This window comes from Anomaloglossus baeobatrachus, chromosome 10 (assembly GCF_048569485.1).
Source record: "Anomaloglossus baeobatrachus isolate aAnoBae1 chromosome 10, aAnoBae1.hap1, whole genome shotgun sequence".
NCBI classification, from domain to species: Eukaryota; Metazoa; Chordata; class Amphibia; order Anura; family Aromobatidae; genus Anomaloglossus; species Anomaloglossus baeobatrachus.
The window spans coordinates 10,828,223-10,839,952 of NC_134362.1; the positions used below are offsets into that span (position 1 = coordinate 10,828,223).

The following is an 11,730-nucleotide window of genomic DNA, read 5'->3' on the forward strand; positions in this document are numbered from 1 at the left end:
GTCTGGAGATGCTGCAGCTAGAGGTGACAAGTCTGGAGATGCTGCAGCCAGAGGAGACAAGTCTGGAGATGCTGCAGCCAGAGGAGACAAGTCCGGAGATGCTGCACCCAGGGGAGACAAGTCCGGAGATGCTGTACACATGGAAGACAAGTCCGGAGATGCTGCAGCCAGAGGAGACAAGTCTGGAGATGTTGCAGCCAGAGGAGACAAGTCTGGAGATGCTGCAGCCAGAGGAGACAAGTCTGGAGATGCTGCAGCCAGGGGAGACAAGTCTGGAGATGCTGCAGCCAGAGGAGACAAGTCTGGAGATGCTGCAGCCAGAGGAGACAAGTCTGGAGATGCAGCAGCCATGGGAGACAAGTCTGGAGATGCAGCAGCCATGGGAGACAAGTCCGGAGATGCAGCACCCAGGGGAGACAAGTCTGGAGATGCTGCAGCCATGGGAAACAAGTCTGGAGATGCTGCAGCCAGAGGTGACAAGTCTGGAGATGCTGCAGCCAGAGGTGACAAGTCTGGAGATGCTGCAGCCAGAGGAGACAAGTCTGGAGATGCTGCAGCCAGAGGAGACAAGTCTGGAGATGCTGCAGCCAGAGGAGACAAGTCCGGAGATGCAGCACCCAGGGGAGACAAGTCTGGAGATGCTTTACACATGGAAGACAAGTCCGGAGATGCTGCAGCCAGAGGAGACAAGTCTGGAGATGCTGCAGCCAGAGGAGACAAGTCTGGAGATGCAGCAGCCATGGGAGACAAGTCTGGAGATGCAGCAGCCATGGGAGACAAGTCCGGAGATGCAGCACCCAGGGGAGACAAGTCTGGAGATGCTGCAGCCATGGGAAACAAGTCTGGAGATGCTGCAGCCAGAGGTGACAAGTCTGGAGATGCTGCAGCCAGAGGAGACAAGTCTGGAGATGCTGCAGCCATGGGAGACAAGTCCGGAGATGCTGCAGCCATGGGAGACAAGTCCAGAGATGCTGCAGCCAGAGGAGACAAGTCTGGAGATGCTGCAGCCATGGGAGACAAGTCCGGAGATGCAGCAGCCAGGGGAGACAAGTCTGGAGATGCTGCACCCAGGGGAGACAAGTCTGGAGATGCTGCAGCCATGGGAGACAAGTCCAGAGATGCTGCACCCAGGGGAGACAAGTCTGGAGATGCTGCACCCAGCGGAGACAAGTCTGGAGATGCTGCAGCCATGGGAGACAAGTCCAGAGATGCAGCAGCCAGGGGAGACAAGTCTGGAGATGCTGCAGCCATGAGAGACAAGTCCAGAGATGCTGCACCCAGGGGAGACAAGTCTGGAGATGCTGCAGCCAAGTGAGCATGTTTAGGCCATGCAGGTGGCTCACAGTAGTAAGAGGAACATGTGGCCTGGGGGTGTCGTGTGGAAAGACGGCTCCTGGGACACTGGAGGAATGTCTGCACCACTGGTTGTTGATGTCATGGATGTGGAGGAGTAATGTTTGGCCACCCCTACCTGCAGGTTATGGGGCATTATTTCGGGGTGTCCCCCTGCAGATTACAATATAATAACACACAGACACAGGAAATATCTGTATTATTTAGATTTATTGTTTCTTTTAGGATTGTCACATTCTGTCATTGGTGAATTATGTTATTACTGGTGACGTTTCTTGATACAATGTGTCACGTTCTTTTTCTCCCTACACTGAACACGCTCCTCAGAAGCCGCCATATCTAATCCTGGCTCATGGGCCGGCATGGACCGCTCCTGGCATCATCTGCGGGGGCTTCATCCTCATCCCCGGGTGTTGGGGGACAGGCGGGGGGCAGCGACCCTCAGCTTTGATCTGGACCTTGTTTCTGCGCTCACTGAAATATAAAGAAATAACACAGAAGTGAGTGCGGAGACCAGTGTAACACAAGTAGTGATGGCAGCGAGGAATCACCAGTCTCACCAGGGCCACCGGGCACAGAGACCTCAGGGGTCACAGGAAAACAGACGGCTGAGGGGTCACGGCTGTGAGGTAGGGGCCTGCAGCACTAGGGACAGCGGGTGCTCTGGGCATAATGTCATTGAGTAAAATGGGGTACATTCTGGGCACTATGTGTGAACAATATTGAGCATGGTTTGCACTGCACGGCCTATATGCCCCTATGGGGGCGCCATTGGGCTCTATATGGCTTTATGGGCACAGACACTCTCTGGAGGGGACACTTCTGCTCGGCACTGGGTGGGCACAAAATATAACACTATGTGGTTATTGTTCGGCTTTATGTGGGCCCTATATGTACTGTATGTGTAAAGCATGCCAGTCTGGGCACTGCTTATCTGAGCACCACTTATCCAAGCACCGCTTATCTGGGCACTATATGTACTGCATGTGCAAAGCATGCTTATCTGGGCACCGCTTATCTGAGCAGTGGGGCACTATATGTACTGTATGTGCAAAGCATGCTTATCTGGGCACCGCTTATCTGAGCAGTGGGGCACTATATGTACTGTATGTGTAAAGCATGCTTATCTGGGCACTATATGTACTGTATGTGCAAAGCATGCTTATCTGGGCACCACTTATCAGAGCAGTGGGGCACTATTTGTACTGTATGTGCAAAGCATGCTTATCTGGGCACCGCTTATCTGAGCAGTGGGGCACTATATGTACTGTATGTGTAAAGCATGCTTATCTGGGCACCGCTTATCTGAGCACTATATGTACTGTATGTACAAAGCATGCTTATCTGGGCACCGCTTATCTGAGCACTATATGTACTGTATGTACAAAGCATGCTTATGTGGGCACCGCTTATCTGAGCACTATATGTACTGTATGTGTAAAGCATGCTTATCTGGGCACCGCTTATCTGAGCACTATATGTACTGTATGTACAAAGCATGCTTATCTGGGCACCACTTATCTGGGCACTATATGTACTGCATGTGCAAAGCATGCTTATCTGGGCACCGCTTATCTGAGCAGTGGGGCACTATGTGTACTGTATGTGCAAAGCATGCTTATCTGGGCACCGCTTATCTGGGCACTATATGTACTGTATCTGCAAAGCATGCTTATCTGGGCACTATATGTACTGTATGTGCAAAGCATGCTTATCTGGGCACCGCTTATCTGAGCACTATATGTACTGTATGTGCAAAGCATGTCACTCAGGGCACCGCTTATCTGAGCACTATATGTACTGTATGTGCAAAGCATGATTATCAGGGCACCACTTATCTGGGCACTATATGTACTGTATGTGCAAAGCATGCTTATCTGGGCACTGCTTATCTGGGCACTATATGTACTGTATGTACAAAGCATGCTTATCTGGGCACCACTTATCTGAGCACTATATGTACTGTATGTACAAAGCATGCTTATCTGGGCACTGCTTATCTGGGCACTATATGTACTGTATGTGCAAAGCATGATTATCAGGGCACCACTTATCTGGGCACTATATGTACTGTATGTGCAAAGCATGCTTATCTGGGCACTGCTTATCTGGGCACTATATGTACTGTATGTACAAAGCATGCTTATCTGGGCACCGCTTATCTGAGCACTATATGTACTGTATGTGCAAAGCATGATTATCAGGGCACCACTTATCTGGGCACTATATGTACTGTATGTGCAAAGCATGCTTATCTGGGCACTGCTTATCTGGGCACTATATGTACTGTATGTACAAAGCATGCTTATCTGGGCACCACTTATCTGAGCACTATATGTACTGTATGTACAAAGCATGCTTATCTGGGCACCGCTTATCTGAGCACTATATGTACTGTATGTACAAAGCATGCTTATCTGGGCACCACTTATCTGGGCACTATATGTACTGCATGTGCAAAGCATGCTTATCTGGGTACCGCTTATCTGAGCACTATATGTACTGTATGTACAAAGCATGCTTATCTGGGCACCGCTTATCTGAGCACTATATGTACTGTATGTACAAAGCATGCTTATCTGGGCACCGCTTATCTGAGCACTATATGTACTGTATGTACAAAGCATGCTTATCTGGGCACCACTTATCTGGGCACTATATGTACTGTATGTGCAAAGCATGCTTATCTGGGCACCACTTATCTGGGCACTATATGTACTGTATGTGCAAAGCATGCTTATCAGGGCACCGCTTATCTGAGCACTATATGTACTGTATGTGCAAAGCATGCTTATCTGGGCACCGCTTATCTGAGCACTATATGTACTGTATGTACAAAGCATGCTTATCTGGGCACCACTTATCTGGGCACTATATGTACTGCATGTGCAAAGCATGCTTATCTGGGTACCGCTTATCTGAGCACCGCTTATCTGGGCACTATATGTAGGAAGAAGGCGCTGTACGTCACTGAGCGGTCACTGGGCATAGTGTGCATGTTATCTGGGCACAGTATGGCACTATCTGGGTGCCATTAGGGCAGGGTGCCCATCACCCCTGTGGCCAGCAGGAGGCAGCGCAGTCACACACTCCGTTATTACAGTCCAGTAATGATATAACGGTATAATGTACCTGTTCTCCAGGCAGAGGCGGCATTCGCTCCCGTACGTATACCCGTCTGTGCCGCACACCGGCTTGTTCTCATACGGACACAGGTCCCCGTCATACCTGGAACACAGAGGCTGCTCCGGCGTCAGTCATCACAGGGCCGGTATACAGGGCTGCTGCCGTCTATGGATGGACGCCCCTATATTCTCACATTATATTACATTGCATATAGGTTCATTTAAAGGGAATCTCCAATTTAGTAACTTACTACTGATATTTTTTCTTCAATGCATCTAAAAAAAATGAAGCCACAAGCAATGTAGATTAAGGGGGCTTTACACGTTGCAACATTGGTAACGATGCATCGTCGGGGTCACGTCGTTAGTGACGCACATCCGGCGCTGTTACCGACATCGCAGCGTGTGACACCAAGGAGCGACGATCACCGATCGCAAAAACGTCAAAAATCGTTGATCGGTGACACGTCGCTCCTTTTCATAATATCGCTGCTGCAGGTGCGATGTAGTTCCTCGTTCCTGCGGCCGCGCACATCGCTGTGTATGAAGCTGCAGGAGCGAGGAACCTCTCCTACCTGCGTCCACCGATGTAGTTCCTCGTTAGTGCGGCCGCGCACATCGCTGTGTATGAAGCCGCAGGAGCGAGGAACCTCTCCTACCTGCGTCCACCGATGTAGTTCCTCGTTAGTGCGGCCGCGCACATCGCTGTGTATGAAGCCGCAGGAGCGAGGAACCTCTCCTACCTGCGTCCACCGATGTAGTTCCTCGTTAGTGCGGCCGCGCACATCGCTGTGTATGAAGCCGCAGAAGCGAGGAACCTCTCCTACCTGCGTCCACCGATGTAGTTCCTCGTTAGTGCGGCCGCGCACATCGCTGTGTATGAAGCCGCAGGAGCGAGGAACCTCTCCTACCTGCGTCCACCGGCAATGCGGAAGGAAGGAGGTGGGCGGGATGTTATGTCCCGCTCATCTCCGCCCCTCCTCTTCTATTGGCCGGCCGCTTAGTGACGCCGCGGTGACACTGAACGCCCCTCCCCCTTGAGGGAGGGATTGTTCAGCGGCAGGGCCGGCGTCAGCACCCGGCAAACCCGGGCAAATGCTGGGGCCCTGGAGAGCCGGGGGGGCCCACTCGGCCTCGTCAGTTCTCCTGTCCCTTGGCCGGGGCCCACTCGCCTTTACAGTTCTGCGGTCCCTGGCCGAGTTCCGGGGACCGCAGTCCTCGGCAGCAATCTGCGGCGCCGTCACTTTAAGGCGCGCAGACATCCTGGTTTGAATTTCATCTGTGGGCGGAGCTACCGCCTTCTCAGTCCCACAGATGAAGGAGGCGAGCTTCTGTCCGGCGCTGTGTGGGCCCCCTCTCCACCGTGACCTAATCGGGTAAGTGCCCTCCCCGCCTCCCCATTATGGGCCCCGGTGAGCTGCTTCTAACCCCCCAGATGTATGCCCTGGCCCCTGCCAATCCCCCCGCCGATTCCGCGAGTGCTGTACCCACCGAGCCGCGGGTGTGGGCCCCGCCGAGCTGCGGGTGCTGCCGCGGGTGCTGTCCCCGCCGAGCCGCGGGTGTGGGCCCCGCCGAGCCGCGGGTGCTGCCGCGGGTGCTGTCCCCGCCAAGCGGCGGGTGCTGCCGCGGGTGCTGTACCCGCCGAGCCGCGGGTGTGGGCCCCGCCGAGCCGCGGGTGCTGTCGCCGCCGAGCCGCGGGTGTGGGCCCCGCCGAGCCGCGGGTGCTGTCGCCGCCGAGCCGCGGGTGTGGGCCCCGCCGAGCCGCGGGTGCTGTCGCCACCGAGCCGCGGGTGTGGGCCCCGCCGAGCCGCGGGTGCTGCTGCGGGTGCTGTACTACCGAGCCGCGGGTGTGGGCCCCGCCGAGCCGCGGGTGCTGCTGCGGGTGCTGTACTACCGAGCCGCGGGTGTGGGCCCCGCCGAGCCGCGGGTGCTGCTGCGGGTGCTGTACTGCCGAGCCGCGGGTGTGGGCCCCACAGAGCAGCAGAGTTGTGTGCATTTGTCTGAATGTAGCAGAGTTGTGTGTGTTTGTCTGTATGTAGCAGAGTTGTATGTGTTTGTCTGTATGTAGTAGAGTTGTATGTGTTTGTCTGTATGTAGCAGAGTTGTATGTGTTTGTCTGTATGTAGCAGAGTTGTGTATGTGTTTGTCTGTATGTAGCAGAGTTGTGTATGTGTTTGTCTGTATGTAGCAGAGTTGTGTATGTGTTTGTCTGTATGTAGCAGAGTTGTGTGTGTTTGTCTGTATGTAGCAGAGTTGTGTGTGTTTGTCTGTATGTAGCAGAGTTGTGTATGTGTTTGTCTGTGTGTAGCAGAGTTGTATGTGTTTGTATGTAGCAGAGTTGTGTGTTTGTCTGTATGTAGTAGAGTTGTGTGTGTTTGTCTGTATGTAGCAGAGTTGTGTGTGTTTGTCTGTATGTAGTAGAGTTGTATGTGTTTGTCTGTATGTAGCAGAGTTGTGTGTGTTTGTATGTAGCAGAGTTGTGTGTGTTTGTCTGTATGTAGCAGAGTTGTGTGTGTTTGTCTGTATGTAGCAGAGTTGTGTGTGTTTGTCTGTATGTAGCAGAGTTGTGTGTGTTTGTCTGTATGTAGCAGAGTTGAATGTGTTTGTCTGTATGTAGCAGAGTTGTGTGTGTTTGTATGTAGCAGAGTTGTGTGTGTTTGTCTGTATGTAGCAGAGTTGTGTATGTGTTTGTCTGTGTGTAGCAGAGTTGTATGTGTTTGTATGTAGCAGAGTTGTGTGTTTGTCTGTATGTAGTAGAGTTGTGTGTGTTTGTCTGTATGTAGCAGAGTTGTATGTGTTTGTCTGTATGTAGCAGAGTTGTATGTGTTTGTCTGTATGTAGTAGAGTTGTGTGTGTTTGTCTGTATGTAGCAGAGTTGTGTATGTGTTTGTCTGTATGTAGCAGAGTTGTGTATGTGTTTGTCTGTATGTAGCAGAGTTGTGTATGTGTTTGTCTGTATGTAGCAGAGTTGTGTGTGTTTGTCTGTATGTAGCAGAGTTGTGTGTGTTTGTCTGTATGTAGCAGAGTTGTGTATGTGTTTGTCTGTGTGTAGCAGAGTTGTATGTGTTTGTATGTAGCAGAGTTGTGTGTTTGTCTGTATGTAGTAGAGTTGTGTGTGTTTGTCTGTATGTAGCAGAGTTGTGTGTGTTTGTCTGTATGTAGTAGAGTTGTATGTGTTTGTCTGTATGTAGCAGAGTTGTGTGTGTTTGTATGTAGCAGAGTTGTGTGTGTTTGTCTGTATGTAGCAGAGTTGTGTGTGTTTGTCTGTATGTAGCAGAGTTGTGTGTGTTTGTCTGTATGTAGCAGAGTTGTGTGTGTTTGTCTGTATGTAGCAGAGTTGAATGTGTTTGTCTGTATGTAGCAGAGTTGTGTGTGTTTGTATGTAGCAGAGTTGTGTGTGTTTGTCTGTATGTAGCAGAGTTGTGTGTTTGTCTGTATGTAGCAGAGTTGTGTGTGTTTGTCTGTATGTAGCAGAGTTGTGTGTGTGTTTGTATGTAGCAGAGTTGTGTGTGTGTTTGTCTGTACGTAGCAGAGTTGTGTGTGTTTGTCTGTATGTAGCAGAGTTGTGTGTGTTTGTATGTAGCAGAGTTGTGTGTGTTTGTCTGTATGTAGCAGAGTTGTGTGTGTTTGTCTGTTTGTAGCAGAGTTGTGTGTGTTTGTCTGTATGTAGCAGAGTTGTGTGTGTTTGTCTGTATGTAGCAGAGTTGTGTGTGTTTGTCTGTCTGTATGTAGCAGACTTGTGTGTGTGTGTGTCTGTCTGTATGCAGCAGACTTGTGTTTGTGTGTGTGTGTGTGTGTGTCTGTCTGTAAGTGTATATGACTGTATAGATTTGTCTGTACGTAGCAGAGTTGTGTGTGTTTGTCTGTATGTAGCAGAGTTGTGTGTGTTTGTATGTAGCAGAGTTGTGTGTGTTTGTCTGTATGTAGCAGAGTTGTGTGTGTTTGTCTGTATGTAGCAGAGTTGTGTGTGTTTGTCTGTTTGTAGCAGAGTTGTGTGTGTTTGTCTGTATGTAGCAGAGTTGTGTGTGTTTGTCTGTATGTAGCAGAGTTGTGTGTGTTTGTTTGTCTGTATGTAGCAGACTTGTGTGTGTGTGTCTGTCTGTATGCAGCAGACTTGTGTTTGTGTGTGTGTGTGTGTGTCTGTCTGTAAGTGTATATGACTGTATAGATTTGTCTGTTTATATGTATTTTTGTGAGTTTGTCTTTAAATATGTATATGTACGTGTTCGTATCGGTGTCTGTGTGTGGATGGGGCCCACTGGGACTCTTCCGCCCGGGGCCCACAAAAACCTGGAGCCGGCCCTGTTCAGCGGTCACAGCGACGTCACTGACAAGGTAAGTGCGTGTGACGCTGCCGTAGCGATAATGTTCACTACGACAGCGATCACCACATATCGCACGTATGACGGGGCGGGGGCTATCGCGCTGGACATCACCAGCAAATGCTAGCAATGTCGCAGCGTGTAAAATACCCCTAATGCTTGATGGTTTTGTGGCTGCAGCCCTCCTGCAGATCTATGCGTCTCCACAGTCACAGACAATCTGCGCCTCCGATTCTGCCCTCGGGTCGTATTTCTGTAGGGGAGTAACACATGATCAGGGTTTGTTTGTGTCCTGTAACCATGGAGACACATAGATCTGCATAGCTGCTGTATACACAGGTAGATATGTGCTTCATGTTCTAGTGCCGGGACCCCGGGGCTTCATCTTACCTCCCACGCCTTCTTCACATTGGGTGCTGCCAAGACAATGCCTGCGAGTAGAAAATCACAGTCAGTATATCACAGTCTGTATATCTGTATATCACAGTCAGTATATCGCAGTCAGTATATCGCAGTCTGTATATCGCAGTCTGTATATCGCAGTCTGTATATCGCAGTCTGTATATCACAGTCTGTATATCGCAGTCTGTATATCACAGTCTGTATATCACAGTCTGTATATCGCAGTCTGTATATCGCAGTCAGTATATCACAGTCTGTATATCGCAGTCAGTATATCACAGTCTGTATATCTGTATATCACAGTCTGTATATCGCAGTCAGTATATCGCAGTCAGTATATCGCAGTCTGTATATCACAGTCTGTATATCGCAGTCTGTATATCGCAGTCTGTATATCGCAGTCAGTATATCACAGTCTGTATATCGCAGTCAGTATATCACAGTCTGTATATCTGTATATCACAGTCTGTATATCGCAGTCAGTATATCGCAGTCAGTATATCGCAGTCTGTATATCGCAGTCTGTATATCGCAGTCTGTATATCGCAGTCTGTATATCACAGTCTGTATATCACAGTCTGTATATCACAGTCTGTATATCGCAGTCTGTATATCGCAGTCTGTATATCGCAGTCAGTATATCGCAGTCAGTATATCGCAGTCTGTATATCGCAGTCTGTATATCGCAGTCTGTATATCGCAGTCTGTATATCTATATATCACAGTCAGTATATCACAGTCTGTATATTGCAGTCTGTATATCGCAGTCTGTATATCGCAGTCTGTATATCACAGTCTGTATATCGCAGTCAGTATATCGCAGTCTGTATATCACCGTCTGTATATCACAGTCTGTATATCGCAGTCAGTATATCGCAGTCAGTATATCTGTATATCGCAGTATGTATATTACAGTCAGTATATCTGTATATCGTAATCAGTATACCGGTCTGTATGTCTGTATACCGCCGTCTGTATACTGGTCAGTATATCTGTATACCGCCGTCTGTATACCGGTCAGTATATCTGTATATCGCAGTCAGTATATCACAGTCTGTATATCACAGTCAGTATATCACAGTCTGTATATCGCAGTCAGTATATCACAGTCTGTATATCGCAGTCTGTATATCGCAGTCTGTATATCGCAGTCTGTATATCGCAGTCTGTATATCACAGTCTGTATATCGCAGTCTGTATATCACAGTCTGTATATCACAGTCTGTATATCACAGTCTGTATATCACCGTCTGTATATCGCAGTCTGTATATCACAGTCTGTATATCGCAGTCAGTATATCGCAGTCAGTATATCTGTATATCGCAGTATGTATATTACAGTCAGTATATCTGTATATCGTAATCAGTATACCGGTCTGTATGTCTGTATACCGCCGTCTGTATACTGGTCAGTATATCTGTATACCGCCGTCTGTATACCGGTCAGTATATCTGTATATCGCAGTCAGTATATCGCAGTCTGTATATCACAGTCAGTATATCACAGTCTGTATATCGCAGTCAGTATATCACAGTCTGTATATCGCAGTCAGTATATCACAGTCTGTATATCGCAGTCTGTATACCGGTCAGTATATCTGTATATCGCAGTCTGTATACCGGTCAGTATATCTGTATATCGCAGTCTGTATACCGGTCAGTATATCTGTATATCGCAGTCTGTATACCGGTCTGTATATCTGTATATCGCAGTCTGTATACCGGTCAGTATATCTGTATATCGCAGTCTGTATATCTGTATATCGCAGTCTGTATACCGGTCAGTATATCTGTATATCGCAGTCTGTATACCGTTCAGTATATCTGTATATCGCAGTCTGTATACCGCCGTCTGTATACTGGTCAGTATATCTGTATACCGCCGTCTGTATACCGCCGTTTGTTGTTTTTTTTATATAGGCTTCTCTATAGAACTAGACCTGGTACAAATTAACAAAATAAAAAATAATACCACAAAAAACAGAATTCACTGCACCCCAACATGAGAGCGAGTATGACCGCTGAGATTACAAGCCCCCGCCATGAGCTGAGACATAAAGCCCCTGTACCCCGGGTGTTGTGTGTAGCAGTGCCCCCTGGTGTGGCCACCTCTGCCCCCGCTATAGCGTCACCCCTGGGTAATATATAGAATGCGGGCTCTTCTGTATACAGTACGGTGGCCGGTATACACCGCCTCTTACCTGCCGCGAGGCCGAGGATCAGAGCCTTCAGCAGGACGGTATACATGGTGCTCCGCTCTGCAGCCGCCCGGCGCTGGCTGTATATGTACAGCTGTCAGGTCTTATCTATAGCAGAAGTGAGAGCAGATATGAGATATATTACCCGGCACATCAGCTAATGCGGCACTTTTATTGTATGATATCTGCCGGTCGTTACGTCAGCTGATCTGAGCTGTTACCGTCACCAGGTCGCGGGGTCCACGTCGTCTGTGGTAAGAAAGAGATAAGCTGCGCTCTACTACAAAGAGGATCGGTGCTCGGGAGAAAAAGCAGTTCCAATATATTAGA

General features: G+C 49.0%; 1 protein-coding gene across 1 annotated transcript; it reads right to left on the reverse strand.

Annotated features, from left to right (window-relative positions):
* Window positions 1-1,544: 1,544 nt before the first annotated feature.
* LOC142254551 (pancreatic secretory trypsin inhibitor-like) lies at window positions 1,545-11,508 on the reverse strand. The gene is made up of 4 exons (XM_075325660.1): window positions 11,404-11,508; window positions 9,191-9,231; window positions 4,486-4,595; window positions 1,545-1,827 (listed from the first exon to the last, which is right to left on the reverse strand). Exons 1-4 carry the CDS (start codon window positions 11,447-11,449, stop codon window positions 1,704-1,706), a joined length of 321 nt encoding a protein of 106 aa, XP_075181775.1. The 5' UTR covers window positions 11,450-11,508; the 3' UTR covers window positions 1,545-1,703.
* Window positions 11,509-11,730: the final 222 nt, after the last annotated feature.